Here is a 20,901-nt window from a genome sequence, read left to right on the forward strand (position 1 = left end):
AGGGAGCCGAGCTGTCCCTTTTTCCCGCCGGCGTACCCACGACCCACGTCACTTGCTCCCATAAAGTTGTAAATTCAGCTACCCACGCGTCCAATGCGTAGCCATCGGCCGCGGATCCCGGGTCCGGCATGTCTTGCATGCCAAAAGCAAGTAGCTCCGCGAACTTTGGTAACCGGTCGTCCCTAACCGAAACGTTGATCGCCTCCGGGCGGGGGGCGCCGCGCGTCCGCAGCGTGGTATAAAGGGATTCGTGGTCGGAGCCTGTGTAAAGACTGCTGTCAACCACAGTTATTGTGCTGGGGAGGTTGGAAAAGACCATATCCAGTAAACCCCCGTCGCGGTGGGTGGGCACGCCGATATTTCCTGTAAAACTCATCCCCTGGGCTTGCGCCCATGCCGTCAGTTGGTCCCCTCCGCGTGCGTTTGCGCGGCCCGGCTGGTATTAGTAGTAGTAGTAGTAGTAGTATTATTTAACGCCGGGCTCGGCCCGGCTCATTAGCCGGCCGTTAGCAACCTCCCGAGGGGTATCTCGGCGCGCTTTCTATTTTCTCTATTTACACAGCGGAAAACAAGGGCATAGAAGCGAATCGAGCCTGACCGGGTTCGTGCCCGGTCCTGCTTACAGGTTTGTTCACTGACGCGACCCCGTGCCTTCAGGCGCACGGAGGATTCGTCTGACGGCAGTTGACGGCTCTTCATCGAGAGGGGCCTGTGTCCAAACAGCGGAGCTGTCGGTCGTTTGTAGCCATGGAGACGAAGTTCCCAACAAGTGTGGGCTCGACGGCACAGGCGGGTGGTTGTTGTCGATAGCCAGCCGGGTTATCCTTGCCACGGGTAAGCGGGGAGGAGGTGGAGGGAGCAGGATTCGAACCTACGTTACTCAAGTAACAGCCATGGCGCTTAACCACTGCGCCATTCCCCCCGGCCCGGCTGGTATGCAGCAGCCGCTACGTTAAAATCGCCGCCTAGCACCGTGGGTCCATTTGGCACGGTATTGCATACCATTTCCAGCGCGGCTTCAGTGCCCGGAGCCCTATATACGTTAACAAACAATATTCCGTTAATTTCGAGCCAGAGTATGTCCCGCGTATTTTGGCCCTGCGGTAGCCGTCGTTGTGCGGCCCTTAGGGCTGCCCCCTTCTTGACGTAGGTGAGCACCCGGGGCCGGAGCCCAGTCATGGCTTCGTAAGTGTTGGCGTGCCATTCGTCCACTGGCGCAAAAACATCATAGCCCGGGTGCGTTTGTGTAGTCGTATTTAGCCCGCACCATGGCTCTTGAACGTTAACCAGGTCCACCTTTCTCTGGTGGCACAACTCCAATAGGCTCAGATGCACACCCATCCTTTTACCTACGTTGGCCCAAACTACGTCGAGGCATTCCCGCTGCATATTGCCGAGCGAGTATTTCGTCATATTAATCGACGGGTTGCTTCCAAGTCTATCCCATCAGCGGGGCAAGGTTCGGCAGCCGCTGCGTCCTCCTCCATTTCGGCTGCCCAAACGATTTCGTCGTGCACGCGTTCCTGTTCAGCCTGCAGGAAGTTACGGATGTCCGCCCCTGCCGCCTCGCATGGCCGCGCTCTTTTGTTTGAAATGCTCGATCGGGAGCTCGAGGTTTGCGAATGCTGCGATGAGGTGCTTAGGACCGGGATTGCAGGTGCTGGCTCTCGGCGGGCCGTTTCGGCCCGGTCGTTGATAATCGCGGCACGGTTGGCACGTCCGATTCTGCGAATCCCCTTAAGTTTACGCTGTGAAGGTCGTTCAAGCTTCCCATTTACCACCAAGGGTCGGGCAGGGCAATTCTCATGTCCGGATGGGAAATGGCCGTGGCAATTAACGCATTTGGGGGCTGCCTTGCACGGCTCTTCCTCTGTCGCATGTTTTGCTTCACCACATATGCCGCAACGCGCTTGCCGTACGCAGCGACGTATTTCGCAATATCCCTGGCAACCGTCGTGGTGGTGTGTAATTTTGCGTGATTTTTCAACCTTCCGCGCACGTTTCGACACTCCAAAAAGCTGAAAGGGCTTTACGGGTTGAAGGAAGGACACTATCCACGTGCCCTCAGCCGTATGTGGGTCGTAACCATGTTTGGAAATATGCCAGTTAACTGGCTGCTGGCCTGCTGCCACGGTAATCTCCTCCTGGATTACCTCATGTACGTCCTTTCTTCCGTCCAGGCAATTGAGCGTTCGGGGCACTCCAGAAACGGCGTATGTGTGCCAGGTTGTCGGGACAGTGACTTCCCGCGCGTCCAATGCGTCCATAATGGCCTTGACCGCGCTGGGGTTGAGGAGTTTTTGCCGTGTTTCCTCAGAGGCCACCGTAACACCCCAGCCCGTGGGGGTACGCTTGGCGTTTGGGATTTCACTGTGTGGCACCGAGACCAACTCGGCCAATTTGGTCGTTACCGCGTATGGCTCCCTCGTCACCATCCGCAATTTGTCATTTACGCGGATCAGGATGCGGTTGGACGGCTGTTCTGTCAAACGTTTCGGGGCTTGGGAGCGGTCCCGGCCCGATTGGGAGGGAGTTGCGGAGCTGTCAGGTGCATTGCCGGGCGTCGTACGTATCGGGTACGAGCGCGTGGCCGGGGTTAAAATTCGCGTTGGGGCCGCCGCTGGTGGCGTGGCGGCTCGCTCGGCCCATGTGACCGATTTGTTAGTGGGCGTGCCTCTGCCTTTAGAGGCCGACGACGCCGTGCCCGTCCTCGTAATTAAAATGCTGCGCCTTTCGCTGGAACTGGTCGGCGAACGCGACGGGGAGCGCGAACGCTCTTTTTCAGGGAGGGTGCGACTGAGGAACCAGCCGCTGATCACGTCGTCAAGTTCAAGAACAATTCTCCTAAGCGCGGCGTCCTCCGGGGCCTGTAAACTTTCGAGCTTGGCTGCAAAGACCTCTTCGAGCCAGCTGCCGACTATTTCCACGTTTTCCAACTCCTGCTGCAATGTTTTGATGGCCAGGGCCGGGAGGCTGGAGTACCTTCCGCGGCCAGCCGGCTCAGGCGCGTTAGCGGTGCGCGTGTCGAGAGATACGTGTCCTGACTCGGCCTGGCCCTGCGGCAAAGCCTGCGGCGTGCTCTGCGGGCGCGCGCGGCGGTTTGAGACCTCTGGTGAGGCCATGACGACCGGCGCCCGGAGGGCGAAAATTCTTCAGCTGTTAAGCTTATTGGTGTGTTTGGGTGTGAATCGCTAACAAAGGTGGGTCTGACCCATGAATGGTGGAGGATGCTTGTGATCACTTGGGGAAGTGTTTTGTGCAGTTTATTTCGACCAGTCTGACTGTGAAGTTCGTATGATAGCTGAAGGGATGAACGTGATGAGAGAGAACAAAAAATCGCGAATGGTCCATGGACAAATGGGTAAAGTTCAATTCGGTCTACCAGGAAGTTTCCTTAGTCTAGCGCTGCAACCCAGCGACAGATCAGTATGTACAGAACCACTAACTCAAAGTAGCAAGGTGGCTCATTCACCCGACAAAAGCCACCCGCTAATGGTTCCATTTTATTCGCGACTGTCACCCTCCATCCTGTTTAATAATAACCGACAGGGACATTTGTAGATTAGGTCTGCTTGGCGCCCCCCATCCTGCCAAATCTGCACTTCCCCGGACTCCGAAACAACCAATCTCGGAGGGCTAGCCTCCGCTTGTGAGGGCGCACCCGTTGAAAGCCCACCCAACCCCGATGCACAGATTCGGAAGCAGGGAGGGCGCTTCCCCTACCGCCACACTGGCCCCGCTGAACTTGGGGGGGCGGCTGCCGAACATTAATTACAAGAAGCAGCTAGCACCCGTCTTTACCAGGATTGCGCTCTGCGTGAACCACTCTGTTGATTGCGTTTCTTCCATGTTGGTCGCGGACCAGGTGACCGCGTAGTCGGAGCCACGGGCCGTGTTGAGGGGAGAATAGACAGAATTTAAACAACTGAACAACGAAGCAAAAAATATTGCAGTCGCGACGATGAATGCAACGCGGCCATGGCGCCCAGCAAAACTCCACACGTCCGACAAGACTTGCGGCGAATGACAAGATCCCACAAGCTTTAAAAGCGACACTTGGCCCCCCCTGACATGCCAAGTAAGCCGCTAAGACTTGGCCGGTTCACGCCAATCCCGATCCCCCTCCATCATCCCCTCCCCTTTTTTTTCGTGATCCCACCCGCAAGACACACACCATGAGGCTGTCCATCTGCACCGCCGCGCTCTCCCTGACGGGAGGCGTGGTCGCCGGCACCGTGATCTGGGATGGGCGCTTCAACGACATGACCTCGGCGGCGGACCTGAACAAGTGGTCGTGGGGCAACCAGGTCGGGTCCTACCAGTACTACATCCACGGATCCAGCCCCGTCACCAGCTACGTCAACCTGTCGCCCAGCCACAAGAACCCGGCCGACACGACGTCCAAGCAGGGCGCCAAGCTGACGCTCGACTCGACCGCGTACTGGAACGGGCAGAACATGCGGCGCATCGAGCTCATCCCGCAGACCACGGCCGCCATCAACCAGGGCAAGGTGTTTTACCACTTTAGCATCAAGCGGTCCGACGTCAACGCCCCCGCCACCACGCGCGAGCACCAGATCGCCTTTTTCGAGAGCCACTTCACCGAGCTCAAGAGCGGCTGGCTGTCGGGCGCCCCGGGCACCTCGGACCCGGCCCTGCGGTGGATGGTCAACCAGCAGACAAAGTGGAGCGTGGACTGGGCCGCCGACGTCTGGCACAACGTCGCCTACGAGATCGACTTTGCCGCCAACACGGTCGGCTTCTGGCACTCCACCGGCGCCAGCCCGCTCCAGAGGATCGTCGCCCCCGTGTCGGTGAGCACCTCGAGCAACGGCGCCGACTGGCACGTCGGCGTGCTCGAGCTGCCGCGCAGTGGCTACCCGGACGCCGTTGAGGACTTTTACTTCTCGGGCGTGTACATCGAGACCGGGACCATCACCACCGCCATCGGGGACGGCAGTGGCTCTGCGCCGGACCCCGGAGTGCCCGGCACCACCTCGCGACCTCCCACCACCCCGGGGACCACTCCCACTACGACGAGGCCCCCTACTACGACGCCAGTCACGACCACCAAGCCCCCGGCGACGACGACGCAGCCGCCTGCACAGCCGGGACAGACTCGCTATGGACAATGCGGCGGAAGTGAGTTGCTCCCCTTGTGTCTGCTTGTGCTTTTCTTGACGAGTTGAAGGAAGACTGACAAATCGTGCCCCTTTGTTTGCAGATAACTGGTCAGGCCCGAGCTCTTGCATAGAGGGAACCTGCACCGTCTTGAACGAGTGGTGTAAGTAGATACCTGGCCTACTGATTGTTGCTTTATACTTGGTGTTCCTGCCCTCAAACGCATCCAAAGAGACTAACGAAGCTTGAAATGTCACAGACCATCAATGCTCTTGAGACAGGCTCATGCTTCCATCTGCCGCAAGAATGGAATGACGACCGCTTCTTCGTCCCCAGGTCGCAATCTGGTGCTCTGGCCATAAGGCGTGACAAAACCAGGGGAAACTTTTGAGAAAGAGCATATGACAGACAATGGTAATTAAACTGTGAAGATCTGGCCAAGGAGAGGGAGGCAGTCATTCTGTCGTATGAGACATGTAAATATATCTAGGTATCTACCATTTACATACAACACTCTGTATTGAGTCGACAAGCTTCCAGCTAGTTAGAAAATTAACATCAAGTTTACAACAGTCTGTCGGCCATGGCGTTCCCAGGCCGGCTATCTCCATTGTAGACAGGCGCAAGGAGGCCCAAGGAGCTTGTTGTGTATTGCTGGCACGTAGAACATAAGCTGACGACGCCGATTGATGCATTATACAGACGAACATGGGATAACGATAAGTCTTGGGTACAAACGCCACTGTATTGGAGCCGAGACGCAACATGAACAGATATTTGGAGACTGGTCACTGAAAACACATATTTAAACATTATTACTGGGCAAAGTAAGTCGAGATACTCGTTACAACTTCTCGTGCCCCAAAATGTTGCCCAAGATTTATGGCTTGGACTCGCACTTGGTGGGGTCCAGCCCGGGGCAGCTACTGTAGGCTTGCCAACCGGCACCAGTCGCCCACCACTTGCTGTCGCAGTCAAGAATGCCGTCGAAGACGGGCTTGCCTTTCCAGCGGTTGCACTGTATGAAAGATTGATGGGCGGGAGGGGTTAGCCCCCGCCGATATCCACAGGTTAGCAACAGGTCCAAATGACGTTTTTATGAAAAGAGGGAGAAAAAGAAAAGACAAGAACAAAAGGACACGAGCAAGCATCAAGCGTAGGAGCAAATGAAAATTGACAAAGAATGTAGAGAATTGTAATGTCAAGCGGGGTCAAGACTCACGCAAGCTTTGACGTCAAATGCATACCAGCAGCAGTACTGGCCATCTGGGGCTGCACCCATGGCCGGGTTCCAGGCGGGGCAGGGAAGCGGAGTGGAATCCTGGCGAGGGCTGATCTCGGCCACGGGGCTGGCGGCGACGAGGCCGGCGACGGCGAGGAGGCTGATGAACCTGAGCGAAACCATTTTTTGTAGTTTCTTTTCTTGGTGGTGCTGCAGGCTTGATCTGAGGGCCTGAAACGAATGTGTTTGTTACAACGAATGTCTATGCTAGTCTAGTTGGGCTAACAAATGAGTGTGGTGGTAAACGCGCTGGAAGCTGTGGTGGGTGAGTAAAGGTAACAAATGATCGTCTCGACAGGCTAGTCCGGATCTCGATTTATATAGCTTGGCAACGGAGGTGGCTTCGAATAAGGCCCCCTTCTCTTCCTATGCGGTCCGGGACCGTCAGCCCGGAAAAAACAGCCGAATTTGGGCAAAACCAATAGCTGCGCACGTCACATGGCAGGTCTGCAAAGGGGAGTAAGCAAGTGGGCCACGGCGGAGCACGATCGGTGGTAGGCTGTCATTTCCCCGGCTTGGTTCCTGTGGGGTTTGTGGCAAAGAGAGTTGGGCGCCCCTGAAAGGTTAAAGTCCAATACAGGCGCAACCACCGGAACCGGCGGGAGTCTGTATTTCGCTGGTTCTCTCCGAATTGTCTCGCCTGTTTGTCAGTTGCACAAATCTATTCCAAATTTAACAGCACAGGCTTGCATTTTTCAGTCAAGGTCACACAGAGGGAAAGGCCTGGTTATGCCGTTCTAATCAAGAACCGCGTGTTTGTATTTTGTCTTTTCTCATGAGAGAATAGGTACCTACCTACCATAAATAGCGCTCGCCATGCATCCCAACGACCAACGGCCTCAATATCCAAATGAGTAAAACCGCGACGGGCTCAGTAGCGGCTTTCGGTACCCATCCTAGAAGGCCTTTTGCACACAGGTTACTATTATTCCTGGTTGACACACAGCTTTGTGGGAGAGCATTATCCCATAGATTCCACCCCCAATCGGAGACAATATTAATCAAGGTTCAGAACTCCATCGGAGCATTGTTACCCCACCAGGTGGTATGGGCTACGTGGTACGTAGTACACCTTTTTTACTATAGTAGACTTCATATCATCACAGGCTTCAGCCCTGTTCGAATACGGGCCTTAATCTCCCCCGTACCAACCTGTGGGTCGGAGCCCATAGCGACTGGTATGGTGTCATAAATCTTGATATGCGAAGGTATTCTCGGCATGCCTCGGCTTTAGTGGTTACTTCCTCAATACTCAATCACATGCCACTTAACCTTGTGCGCCGGATCACCCTAAATGGCGTCTCTTCCATTCATGAGATGTATTGTCGATATGCTGTTTTCGGAGCGCTGCTGAGCTTAAAGTAGCCTAATATCTATCCCTTCGCCTCGTAGTTGCATCTTTATCTACAGTCACTGGAGCCGCTCTTACTGCTTTCCATAACCCTATTAGAGTCGCTATAGCAGAAGCTTGAAATTACAGATCACAAATAGCCAGTCCTTCTATATAAAAATAGGATTTGCTATTAAAGCTCTATGCTAACGACATTACACACTACTTGATGTCCAAAATCTCTCCTACTTATTCTGAAGAACAACCAGAAAGTCGAGTGTTTCCGGGCGGTGCAACTTGTGCGCTTTCAGGGCCTTCCTCATTCGCCTAGACCCCCACTGCATCCCAATCTCCTCTCGACACCTCGAATTCTGCGAGGGAATTCCGTGATTTGTTTATCTTCCTTGAAACGAAACCCCATCACAACTAGTCGCCTCGTCACACCATGAATCCTCCGCAGCAATAAGGTCCTCCCTCCTGCTGCACCCGGTTGCAACAGATATAGGAGCAGCACGCCCCCGGGTCATTCAAGTCGCAGGAGCTACCGTTGGGTGTGCAGGTGTTTACGACAGCGGTGAACACCGCTACCGATGTCGCAGTCGACGTCTGCGTGACGGTCGCCGTCGACGTCGTCAGGGATGTTGCGGTGGGCGCCGGCCCCGCCGTCGTCGTGCGTGCCGTAACCCCCAAACACGAGCAGGCGGACCGGTAAGCCGCCGAGTCTGGGCATAGAGCGGCCGCGTACTTGGGGATGCGGGCGTGGGCCGGTGGGGGAGCGCCGCGCTTCCTGGGTGACGTGACGGTGGTTGTAAATGTGCTTGTGGTGAATGTGGTCGTGGCAGTTAGAGCGGTGGTGGTTGCGAGGGATGTTTTGGTCGTGGTTCTGTTTGGTGAACACATGTTAGCGGTTGTAGTTATTGGCATTGATATACAAAGCGTGACCAGCCAGTCGTCCTATCCAGTACATCCGGCGTCGGCGATCTTGTTGGCAAACTTACACTGTCGCGGGCGCGGCGGTATTCACCAGGAAGCTGGAGCAGTCGGCAAGCAAGACCTCTAGCTCCGGGCTGTTAAGCAGCTTCTTGTTCCGTAGGGCACATTGATTGGAGCCGCCACGAGGTATCTGAACTCCACTGACGGCATGTGACCATGAAAAGACGGCAAGGGCGGTGATGATTGAAGTCTTCATGGTGCATGTAAAGAGTGGATGATGAATCAATAGATTTGGGTATTCTGGGTTGATGCTTGACAGGGTGGCCAGTAACAATCAACATTCCAAGGCATGGAAGGAACTATATACTTTGTGTCCCATCGCATCGGCCCATCCTGCTTGCTTACCCTACAACAAGAGTAAGTTTCCCCTCCTGGGGGCAGATAGCCTGGACCACAGCTATGTGGCGTATCACGCTGGGCCCTTCTGGTCTAGATTCTTTAGCGTCGTGGGCCTTTCAGCCCCAGGGAAATTAAATCGCACATCGCCATATCACAGCACATGAACCGGGATCTCGTCAGCTAGTCTCTGAGCTGACACTAATATAGTGTCCGGGAGGAGTTGGGGCTCGGTTCTGACTTGGATACCAAACAGTATTCAAGATTCTCAGCCGCGCCTCAGGATCGCGCCCAAGTAAATTCGGCGCGCGCCTCTCGGAAAACCCCGACAACACAAAGCTCCAAAGCTTTTTCTCAATAGTCTTTGTGTTGATGTTGAAGGTTTACGCTGCTGTTGTTTTTTTCTTTTTTTTTCTTCTATTTTAAGTCGCAGGGTCACACTCTTGGTCGGAACTCGGTGTCTTTGGAGTGCAAATTTCATGAACTGCAATCATCGCTATAAGGGATGTTCGCAAATTTTGCATATCCATGGAATAATGGTACTGCTATGCGATTGAAAGTGTCAGTGCGTGCATATGATGCAGAACAAAAGATGATAAACGCAGAGGTCTTATAATCGAAGCTCTGTTGTCTAGCATATTGGTTGCCCTGTACATCCTAACAATTGGTTACCTACATAACTGGTCAAGCCAACCAAAATACCATTCATTGGCTCTCGCGCATATTAATGCAATGTTTGCATGTTCAACCCAAAAGGCTCTTTGAGGCTTGTATCCATTCCCTACTTCAATAAGTTTAATTGTCGCACCCCGTACCTTTTTACATGGAAGTAACCTGGCTGACTTGCCCCTTCAATTTCCCTGTTGCACACAGTAGATGCTTGTATTGAACCTGAAGACGACGGTGCCACGCTAAGGGCAGCTTAACCGAGTCTCATCGCGACTGATAACGCTCGGTGACGCGCCAACGACGATCTGGATGAGGGGATAAAGTTTTGGTTCGCTTGATCTGGGCTAAAGGGCGCCTGTGACATTAGCTTATTTTTTCCGTTAACCTTACTTGCTAACCTCCAACTTTAGCTTGTCCTTGTCGGGCCTTGCAAGGTAGGTCATAACTGATCAACCGACCAAAATTAAGCTTGTAGTCCCCGGATTACGGGAAGCAGTTAGTGCACGTACCGAGATGTTGGGCCACTATACCAACAGCCCGCGCCGGGACGACAACCTCGGATCAAAGACCAATTTCGGCAGTTCAAAATGCTTTCGTTGCAATTATATTGTAAGCTTGCATGAAAATGCAAAGATTCTTTTCGAATCATCACCTTCAGCCAGCTAATATATATGTGCATAAAACCTGGCAAAAACTACAAAACAACTAATTCAACGGATCTGTACTCAGCAGATGATGCGACCTATGAGGACGGACAATTCCCGTCCCCTTGACTTCCTGAGGCATTTGAGCCAGTTTACAGGAGGCTAGCATAACTTCAGACGCCCAGAGGCATTAATCGCAACATTACAAGTCAAACTTCTGTCCCACCAGCTCCTCGGTCATAATCCACAGCTTCTTCGCCTTCTCGCCGTCAAGTGCATACTGCCGCGGCGTTCCGACTTGGCAGTTCTGGATGTACGAGCCGCTGTGGGCCGCGAGCTCGGGGTCCAGCGCGGCCGCCAGCCCAGACGAGGAACCCTGGGACGAGGTCTTCCATGGCAGGTCGAGCCCGAACGGAAGCCCCGTGTTTTTCCGGGAAATCATATCACCCTCGTCGAGCCTTTCCATTGGGACATGTTGGAAGAGGCCGGTGCCTGCAATGGTCCCAGGGTGAACTGCAAACTCATGTCAGGGCGGCGCGCTCGGGAATTACTGGCCAAAAAAAGAGAAAACAAGAAATTGTTCCACAAACAGAGTCAGGGGAACCTATAACTACTCACCAGCCAGCGACACGACACCGCGATCCTTCAGTCTACGGGCCAACTCGACGCTGAACAGGATGTTTGCAGTCTTGGACTGTCCGTACCCGCTCCAGCCGTGGTAGTCCTTGCCCTTGTTAAAGGTCGGGTCGCTCCACCAGACGTCGGAAAGCTGGTGTCCGTGGCTCGTAATGTTTACGATGCGAGCACCCTCCCCGGCGGCAAGGATTTTGGGCATCAGCAAATTCGTGAGCAGAAAGTGTCCGACGTGGTTGGCGCTGAACTGGAGCTCATTTCCCTTGGCGTCGGTCGTGAATTCCTCGACGTACATGATGCCAGCGCAGTTGATGACCACGTCAATCTTGGTCATGTCGCGGTCGTCAAGAATCGTGGCCGCCGCAGCTCGGACGCTCTCCTGGTCGGTAAGGTCCACGGGGACAAAGATGGCGCGGATGGCGGGGTCGATGGATGCGATTTCCTCAATGACCGGCGCCACCTTGACTTCCGAACGGGCAATGAGGATGAGTGCCTGGGGCGAGGCGCGCGCCAGAGAAGTGGCCATGTAGGCACCCAGACCGTTGGCGCTGGCACCAGTGATGAGGAACGTGCGGCCCTTGACGTTGGACGAGAAGGCCGAGACAACCTCCTCCGCCGTGGTTTCGCTTCCGAAAGCGGTCATGTTGAAAGGCCGTGGTGGGATTCTGGCGGGAGATGAACCTGGAGGAGAATAGATGATAGGATTGTAAGATAAAGGTGGTGCGTGGTTTGGTTTCTACTTTTTGCAATCGTCGCCGGTCTGGTCTTAGCATGTTCTAACGTTCAGGCGAGCCTCGTCTACGAAACCTTGACTTGTTGTCTACCCAGTCGGTATACCAGAGCAGAGCAGTTGATTATTCAATGCATCAAGCCTCCTGCCGTTAATGCTAAAACCTTGACAACGACCTAGCACAATCGACGTCATGATACATAAATCGCTTAGTGCTTACCTTTGAGCTTTTCAATTCCATCGTCTCATTGGACCGCCAAAACGATAATCGGTTAAATCGAATCCGAACACCAAGGCCTACTTGCTCATATTTTTATAGTGTCCAATCGCGACGACTCCATTGGTGCTGGATTTTACCTAGGGACCCACTGTGCGGGGTGAGTGTGGCCTTGCATCAGTGCATCTTGAATACTGACCATTTCTCATTTGCCTGCGAACCGAATCCTCCTACCTTTGCTGTGGAGCGGTGTTGGCTGCTACTACCACTCACCCCTTTCCCACTTTTTCTTCTGTGCCACGGATTGAGCTTATCTTAGGATTGTGTCGTGCACCAAAATTGACTAGATACTGCCGTTTCTAGGTAGATCAACGTGACCACCATGAGTGCCCACCCACGTATACGTCGTATGCTCTATGTAAAGTTGTAATTATAAAGCCAAAGCCAACGCCCCGACAAAGGGAACACCATATACGAAGTTGGACAAGGTGCGGCATTTGGTGGGAATAAACAGGTCATATGCGCGAAACGGGGTCGACTTGGTGATTTGCACTACTCTAGGGCCTACTTTATCGTGAGTTTCTTATCGCGCCCGGTGTTGGCTCCAGGCGAGCACATCGACGCTTGCTCGGAGATGTGTTTCTAAAACAGCACAAAGTTCCTTGCCGCTGGACTAACATGCTATCTATTATCTTTTATTTCTCTTTATATTAATATTTTGTACTTTGCTCAACTCTTTCTAATAGTCCACCAATTTGTTTCCTTTCCTCCCCTTATCCTCTGGCGTAGGGACAATGGTTACAAATCAACACATTGATTATGTCACTCTTGTGAACCGGCCCTACGAAAATTGTAATCACGGTAGCCTCGGGGGGTCTGACTTTACCTAAGTGTCCGGCAAGAGTTAATGGACGTGCTCTATTAGAAAAAACCTTGTGTGGCATTAACTAAAGTATTATATTTAACTATATTAATTCTCTAACGTGGTTCATCAGGACCCCGGACATATCAGGACCCCGGACATTTTTCAACCCAGTTTCATCCTTTATTTTCCACACGTGTTCTTTCCCCCAACAGTAATGGAATCATCAAATTGCGAAGCGCGAATCATTCTTGCTCTAAATGAGCTCCGATCAAGCAAAAAGAAAAGCATACGAAAGGTTGCATTAATATATAATGTCCCAAAATCGACACTACACGACAGAATAAACGGCATCGCTTCTTTGGCCAATCGTCGGCCAGGCAACCAAAAGCTAACGGAAAGGGAAGAGGAAGTAATTGTCCAGTATATACTGGACCTGGATTCCCGAGGGTTTCCAGCCCAGATCGCTGATGTGGCCGCAATGGCCGATCATCTTCTCGCTGCGCGGGACGCGCGACCGGTCGGCAAGCAATGGGCTTATCGCTTCGTACAACGACGCACAGAATTAAAAACGCGTTTTTCTCGCGCTTACGATTTCCAAAGAGCTCTTTGCGAAGATCCTGACGCGTTAAACGCGTGGTTTCAATTGGTGGCCAATATGAGGGCCAAATATGGCATCCAAGACTGCGACATGTACAACTTCGACGAAACCGGCTTTATGATGGGCCAGATTTGCGCTGGAATGGTCGTAACTGGGTCCGAAAGACGCGGAAGAAGGAAAAAAGTACAGCCTGGCAATCGAGAATGGGCGACTGCAATTTGTTGCATCAGTGGCGACGGTTACGATATACCCCCGTATATCATCGTCAAAGGCTTTTACCATTTGTCCAATTGGTATACAGAAGGCGGTCTTCCGGACACGTGGCGCCTCAAACCCACCGTTAATGGATGGACCGACAACGAGACTGGCCTCGACTGGGTTCAGCATTTCGACAACCATACAAAATCGCGGACAAAAGGCGTATATCGGATGTTAGTGCTCGATGGGCACGGCAGTCATCGATCCCCTGAATTCGAGGGCTATTGCAAAGATCACAATATTATTCCACTTTACCTGCCTGCTCATTCATCTCATTTAACCCAGCCACTTGATGTCGGAGTGTTTAACGTCCTTAAGCGGGCGTACGGTCAAAAAATTAACGACTTTATCCGGGCCCACATCACTAACATCAGCAAAGTCGACTTCTTTTTGGCTTTTGCAGCGGCTTACAAAAAGTCAATGACAAAAGAAAATATGGCCGGGGGTTTTCGAGGGGCGGGAATTATCCCCCATAGCCCGGAAATGGTCATATCTAAGCTGGATGTTAGGCTACGGACGCCGTCACCTAAAGAGCTTGATTTTTCCAGCACCGAAACCTGGGTCTCTCAAACACCGCACAACCCGACAGAAGCCGTTAATCAATCTACCCTTGTTAAAAGTCGAATCAACTGTCATCAGGGAAGCTCGCCAACGCCTATTTTTAATGCTGTAAAGCAGCTAGCAAAAGGGTTGGAGTCGATTGCTCATCGAACCACACTTTTGGAAGCGGAGAACCACAGCCTTCGGAAGGCCAACGAAGCGCTTAGCAAGCGGCGCAGGGCTCAAAAAACACGTATCCGCGAAGGAGGGTCATTTACCATACAAGAGGGTCAGAATTTGCTTCAATCAAATGGTGCCGATGGTCTAATATACGAAAAGAAAGATGAAAATGGGGAGGGGAGTAGTGCGCAGCCGGCGACTAAACGACGTTGCGGCAACTGCGGTAAACCTGGACATAATGCACGCACCTGTCAGGAGGATGCAGAAATGTCTGATGTACATATATCCGATTGCATTGAGGTAAATTGAACAACGCTGGCGTTGCAATTGAAATTGGAAGTAGTATTGTGCAGGAAAAGTGTCCGGGGTCCTGATATGTCCGGGGTCCTGATGAACCACGTTAGCTGGTCAAGACGTTTTGTAGTCCCTCTCTCGTGCTTAATAAATCTCCGCATTGTTTAAGGAAGTATTTTCTGTTGAAAACTATGGTATTTATCCTGCAACGAAAAGCTCGGAGATTTTGCCTTATGCAAAAGGTGATTTTCAACTCATTGATTTACGCGATATGGAATTAACATTAGTGTTTGCGGGACAGCCAGTAAGTAATAAAATTGCGGACTACGGTTTGAAATTAAAATAATTCCTTTAAATACTATTGTCAACGTATATTCCTCGCAATATTGCACCCGCTTTTTGCCATCCAGAAATATAAAATATGTTTTTCTTATATAAAAGTTTGCCAGCTAAATAAGATAGGAAGTGTTACTAATATATGAGGGCGCTATAAGAGAAAGAAAAAACAAAACTAATAACGATTGCGTTATTTGATTTAATAAGACGACGTAGTTTGTAATTTGTAATACGTTATACGCTATAGGTATAAAAGTTTCAGATAGTTTTATACAACGCGTTGTTTCTATATAAAATTCGGCTTATAAATTAAATATTTAGTGGGACACATTTGCGTGGCGTTTGGCTGAGAACAAGTCCCGAAACGTTTTTTCTGCAATATTATTATTGGGTGAGGTACGGAATATATACTAGTTAGTAAATACCCATTAATTATATATAAATACTCGTTAGTTCTAACTTATAAAAGCCTCCTAACAGTTATAATTTAGTAAAGTTGTTGCTCAATTGTAATTGCTTTTTATCAAGTTAGTAATAGAAAAAGTTTATGCTGAAAGTTAATTTATTATTATAAGTTTCATATGATTATTAATAGTAATCTTGGTAAACTATCTGCACAATGCGCATTAACTTCGAATTTCATATTAAGACAAGACTGAGCGATTTGATAAACTAAATTAATATATAAAGAGTATTTACTCATATATTTAAATTTTAAAGCAGATCTTTCTCTGGCATACCGATTAAATATACAACTGCCCACTATATTGTTTTTGCAGCTTCCCTTTTCTTCAAATTACACAACAACCTGTTTTTATCCCTTGTTAGAAATCAAACTACCCAACTTTGTTGCAACTTTTACTTTATTAAAGTTAACTCGTTCTCAAGATGAAAACTTCCCTGTTTGTTACGTTATTTACAACGGCCACCGCTGTTATCGCCGGTAGCCCTCGGGCCATGTCAGCCAAAGCTAAAACGGCATGTATCGACAGTTGTATCAATAATGTGAAAGCTTCATTCACGGATCACCACGAATGTGTGGCGTTCTGTACCTTCGAGTGCGAAAGGCAGGTCGAGAGCGACAAGTCGAAGTAACCAATATCTTCCAGGTTAAGATTAGGGCTGGGTAATTGAGAATGGGGTAAAGACAAATGGCAGAAAAGATAACCTAAACCATTTTGTCGACGCTGGTCTCCATGATTGGAAGAATTTCAACGTTTTTGTTGGAATAGGGATTCATGCGTTCAATTCACCACTTGAGTGCTACTTACGTTCAACACTGCACGTACGTACTGCACGGAACTTAATTGGCTCACACACGGGTATAAGATGGAAAGACGTTTAGAAATCCACCTTGAGACAATTTGATAGAACGTGCACAATAATATCACGTTCACCATTAATAACGTTTTGTTGGTCGATTGGTTTACGAAAGGGTTAGTTATAACGTTGGGCTCCACATCTCCGACCCCCCTAAAGTCCGGCCCCCTTGAAAAATGTAACGACGAAATACCCCTTTTATAAACCGATTTAAATGTAAACCTATCAACGCACAATAATACAATCATTGTCAGGCTCTCCCGGTTCGCTAACCTCTTCTCCATCGTTCAAAGCTTCTAAACAGTCCCTATTATTTTCCTGTGCTTCATAAACGTTTTTTTTGCTGACCAAAAGCTCGTTGGGATCCGGAATCACCCTTTTCCTTTTGACCGGCCGTACCGCCTCCAATTTTGCTTTTAACAAACTGATTTTTTGCTGAGCTTCAGCCAATAAGATATCCTTGGTTTCGAAGCTTTTTTGGACTTTTGCAAACAAAAGCCGTGAAGTGGCGTTACTTTTTTCGGACCGGGAAATTTCCTGTAGTTGAAGTCGAATATCTCGGGTCGTTTTAGGGGTTTTCCAAATAAGTAAAGACTGGTCGTTAATTTTTTGGGTTGGATTTTCCGGTGTTTTATCCCTTTGGAAGCCGTTATTTTTACCTTTTTCGACGTTGGCGTTGCTATTTTCTAACAAAAAAGGGTTTAAAAGTGGTTTTGCCAAGTTCACCGGCCATAACCCCGTCGTACGCCAACCAGATTGAATGGTTTTTGCTATAAATGCTTTTGATCTGGCTTTTCGATAGCAAAGTAGAAAGTTTCGTTTCCCAACAACCGTTGAACAGCAAAACTGGTTTACAAATCCCAGGTGACGTCGATAAGCTTCCTTTAACGGCCCAAAAACCGATAAATCCAACGGTTGAAGAACGTGTGACGAATGAGGGGGTAAATATAGGAGTTGAATATTGTTTTGCAAGCAAAGAAGCATAAATTCGTCCGTTATATGTGATCCATGGCCATCCAGAACTAATAACCGCTTTTCAGGGGTTAAAGGTTGGGTATACGGAATAAACACCTTTTTTAACCATTCGATACCTGTTTCATTATTTGTCCACCCGTTTTCGGTTGCATGAAATTGCCAGGTATCGAAAGGACTTAAATCAGCTGGAAACCATTGTTGCTGTACGTTTTTCCCCTTAAATATAACGAGGGGAGGTATAACAGCCCCCGTAGCTGATACACATTCGATTATGCTCGTCCAACCCCGCGTTCCAGGCTCTTTTCGCTGTAATGGCCGGATTTTATTACGCCCTAACACCAGGCCATTAGATCCTTTGCCTTCCATTATACCTGTTTCGTCCATATTCCAACGGTTGGCCGGTTTTATAGTATCGACAACGGGATTTTTCAAATAGGACCACCAAGATTTAATTACCTCGGTTGTAGCCCCATTAACCCGGGCATTTTCTATTCGCCGGGGTCTTTGGGTTTTCAAAATTGGATATCGGGCTATAAAACGGCTAACCCAATGTTTCCCAAGGCTTTTTCTTTCTCCGGCGGCCTGAAGAATTCGTTCCGCAAAATAGCGTAGTTCTTGATGCGTTGGCGGAAGGCCTAACGCGGCCTGCGCAAGTACCCAATCTGCCAAATAGGTTTCCTGCTCCTGTGAAAGCCTTTGACAAAATCTTTTCGCTTGTTGAATTGACTGGGCCCCCTTTAAACGATCGTGAAGGGTACTCCGAGGAATACCCCATTTTTGCGAGGTTTTGTGAACTGATTTGCCATTTCTTATGTCAGAAATGGCAGCAAGAAGCTGATTTTCAGTGTACTGTTTCATTGGAAGGTTTGGAGCAAGAATCTTCAAAAATCAAGTTCTAAAGTGAAAAATTCGTCTAGATATTTATAAAATAAAACAAAGGGTTGACGTGGCTGAGTAGATATTTTTAGGGGCCGGACTTTAGGGGGGTCGGAGATGTGGAGCCCAACGTTACTGGTTATTATCTGCGCCGAATCTGGACCACTGCATCCCTAATATTTACCACGTGATTCGCCCCGCCTTTGTTCAAATTAATCAGGCGAAATTCAACCGCGCTCAAATTATATTTATCCTCATTTAATTGTGGTTTACTTTATTCAGGGGCTGGTTAATCGCTGTAAAATCGCTGTTTAGGTTATTTAGGCGTTACTTAATATATTTAATTGTTGGAATAGAAGGGATAGCGTTCAATTCATCAATTCAATCGATGACTCACGTGCGGACCCGCACGTGACTTATCCGATCCTCGATCACGGGTATAAGAGGAAAAAGACGATTAGAAGCTCGAACGTAGACAGATTAGTCGGTAGACAAGAATATACTACCTTTTACCCAATAACAACGTTTTGTTAATCGATCGATCTACGAAAGGCCTATTAACATTAATCGTTGTTTACCTTTATATAATTATAATTTAATTTATTGTTACGATCAAGGTATCGGGGTAACCTGTTCTTAGGGTAAAGTACAGTGGGTTGAAGCAACTGAGCGTCTGACTGGGTAACTGGGGTTCTCAATGACTGGGGGTGAAGTTATGATCGTTCTCAAGTAAGTATTGAGGTTAACTAGAGTTTGATTGCTGCTAAGCAATCCTAGAATCGAATCTATCTACATGGTAATAAGCGTGCCTTATATAGACTATGTTCCGAATGTGATCTCCTTGATCTCACTGGATCAGTGAGATCACTTCTGTTGATCTGTTGTGATCCCAAAAGATCACTGAGATCACTCTCTTGGCAGTCACGTGAGGTCACGTGATTTCTTCTTACGTAATCCTTGTTCTGCCGGTCGGTGATTTTCCTGGGCGGGTGTCGTCAGGAGGGGTGTGACCCCACCTGGCCTCCCTGGTACTGGCCCAACTGTCTGGTCGTAACATTTATATTCTCTTAGGTAATTTAGCAGTTTTTGCAATTAAATAACTTTTTGCCAATTATATTCCCGGTTCCACAATAGAATTACAACCGTATATGGCCCTAATAAACCTATTATAACTGGGATTATTAAAATACAAGTCCGGTAAAATCGCAAAATTAGTAAATTTAAAAAGATTACGTTAATTAGTATATTATGGATTCTTTTATTTGGAGCAAATATTATTACAAGGCTAATATATTATAGTATACGCACAACCTAGGCAGGGATTTGTAAATATATAATTGTAAGCCTTATTAAAATTATGTAAGTCTGCTATAGTATTGCATACCCTCCTTCCTTCCTACTTGTAAATAAAGGCCATCGAGAAACTGCCCGTCCGTCTTTGTCGCACGACAATCTTTATCCACATAAAAAGTTATTTCCACAAACTGCACCCTTATAATCGTTGTACCGCTTGAAAATAAATCGGCCATTGCGACAGGCGTTTTATCAGGTTTAAATAGCGTCATGAAGCAGTTTCCGGCGTTGTGGCCGTCGGGAAGGGGGTATTTAAAATCAATAGACGACATATTTATACTTGCAATACGAAGTATAAAACGGTTAAAAGTAATTTTTTTGTAATAATGGATAAAATATTTTCTCGTGCGATATGAATTGGGTTAGAAAATTGTAGACGGTGTGAGGATCAGGCCCCCAGACCTACCCTCAGAATCACGACTCGGCTCTACCAGCCACGCTGAGCCAGGGATCGGACAAGGGTCCACTTACTCCGGATTTAAGCGCGTCTCTTGAGCGCGTCGTTGATTGTAATTTCTCTCTTCTCTTCAGTTTAGAATTTTCGTCGATAGCGCCTAATACACTGAGGTTCTCCAATGTATGCCTGGCCGTGACAGACGGCAGGTTTTCTCCAGAACTCCTGGCTGCTCTTTATACATATTCTTTCCCAAATAGTAAGAAGGTTTTACCGGTATAATTATAAATATAATATACGTTAGGGCTAGTATAACTATTATTTAACTCAAGGTCAGAATTTACTAATAATAAGTTTATAGTTTTACTTACTTATTAAAATAATATATATATATATATATATATATATATATATATATAAAGTTGCTAAATTATATTTAGTAGTGCGCTATTTTTAATATTTGACTTAAACCTTTTTCGGTTGCAGGGTGGACCGGACGCATATAAAACTTTTACATTTATAATATTTGGACCAATTAAACTGGTCTAGTAATAACGCTAATTTTAATTTCAACCCATTTTATACCTTTTCGTCATTAATGCAAAATATTTATAATATTTGCACTAAATGCGCATTATGTCCACAAAAGGTAATATTATAAAAGTAGTCCCCAGAAGATAATATTATAATATTAACGCGATTTTATTCGAAAATTGAAATTAAATATAAAGGAACAAAAAAGGCACGCATCACCAATCGCGTATACGCGCCTAAGCGAACAAATAACCAACGAACCCTGGCGCCTTATTACGTGAGGTGGTGCTAGTTACGGTTGGCAGTCGCCCAGGCACGCCATTCCGTAATAGGTACCCCAAAAATAACAACATTTCTATTTTTACTTTCCAACTTCTATTTTAAATATTTCTATAAAATCTCTGCTTATCGCATTATCTCTTT

The 20,901-nt window shown here is 48.7% G+C and overlaps 5 protein-coding genes and 1 pseudogene across 6 annotated transcripts; 1 reads left to right on the top strand and 5 right to left on the bottom strand.

Annotated features, from left to right (window-relative positions):
- Positions 1-850: 850 nt before the first annotated feature.
- On the bottom strand, positions 851-922 carry MGG_20040 (annotated as a pseudogene). Its single transcript has one exon. The product of its transcript is annotated as a tRNA-OTHER (tRNA).
- A 3,253-nt stretch (positions 923-4,175) lies between these two features.
- Positions 4,176-5,292, top strand: MGG_08408 (uncharacterized protein; the record flags this gene model as incomplete). Its single annotated transcript, XM_003715602.1, has 2 exons — positions 4,176-5,142; positions 5,225-5,292. 2 exons carry the CDS (start codon positions 4,176-4,178, stop codon positions 5,290-5,292), a joined length of 1,035 nt encoding a protein of 344 aa, XP_003715650.1.
- Positions 5,293-6,001: 709 nt separating this feature from the next.
- On the bottom strand, positions 6,002-6,526 carry MGG_08407 (uncharacterized protein; the record flags this gene model as incomplete). The annotated part of the gene is made up of 2 exons (XM_003715603.1): positions 6,002-6,139; positions 6,344-6,526. The coding sequence occupies 2 exons, from the start codon at positions 6,524-6,526 to the stop codon at positions 6,002-6,004; spliced, it is 321 nt and encodes a 106-aa protein (XP_003715651.1).
- A 1,748-nt stretch (positions 6,527-8,274) lies between these two features.
- Positions 8,275-8,922, bottom strand: MGG_08406 (uncharacterized protein; the record flags this gene model as incomplete). The annotated part of the gene is made up of 2 exons (XM_003715604.1): positions 8,275-8,616; positions 8,788-8,922. 2 exons carry the CDS (start codon positions 8,920-8,922, stop codon positions 8,275-8,277), a joined length of 477 nt encoding a protein of 158 aa, XP_003715652.1.
- Positions 8,923-10,389: 1,467 nt separating this feature from the next.
- Positions 10,390-11,891, bottom strand: MGG_08405 (retinol dehydrogenase 13). Its single transcript, XM_003715605.1, has 2 exons — positions 10,994-11,891; positions 10,390-10,888 (listed from the first exon to the last, which is right to left on the bottom strand). The coding sequence occupies exons 1-2, from the start codon at positions 11,649-11,651 to the stop codon at positions 10,578-10,580; spliced, it is 969 nt and encodes a 322-aa protein (XP_003715653.1). The 5' UTR covers positions 11,652-11,891; the 3' UTR covers positions 10,390-10,577.
- A 6,849-nt stretch (positions 11,892-18,740) lies between these two features.
- On the bottom strand, positions 18,741-19,822 carry MGG_15922 (uncharacterized protein; the record flags this gene model as incomplete). Its single annotated transcript, XM_003715606.1, has 3 exons — positions 18,741-18,751; positions 19,148-19,261; positions 19,582-19,822. 3 exons carry the CDS (start codon positions 19,820-19,822, stop codon positions 18,741-18,743), a joined length of 366 nt encoding a protein of 121 aa, XP_003715654.1.
- Positions 19,823-20,901: the final 1,079 nt, after the last annotated feature.

Source organism: Pyricularia oryzae, chromosome 2 (genome assembly GCF_000002495.2).
Source record: "Pyricularia oryzae 70-15 chromosome 2, whole genome shotgun sequence".
In the NCBI taxonomy this organism is placed as follows: domain Eukaryota; kingdom Fungi; phylum Ascomycota; class Sordariomycetes; order Magnaporthales; family Pyriculariaceae; genus Pyricularia; species Pyricularia oryzae.

What these genes read in the sequence shown, in the direction of transcription:
- MGG_08405 (XM_003715605.1), bottom strand. Translation starts at nt 11,651, where the DNA reads ATGACCGCTTTCGGAAGCGAAACCACGGCGGAGGAGGTTGTCTCGGCC. An exon ending in CGGTGTCGTGTCGCTGGCTG is followed by an intron (nt 10,889 to 10,993) that starts GTGAGTAGTTAT and finishes ATGAGTTTGCAG; the next exon opens with TTCACCCTGGGACCATTGCA.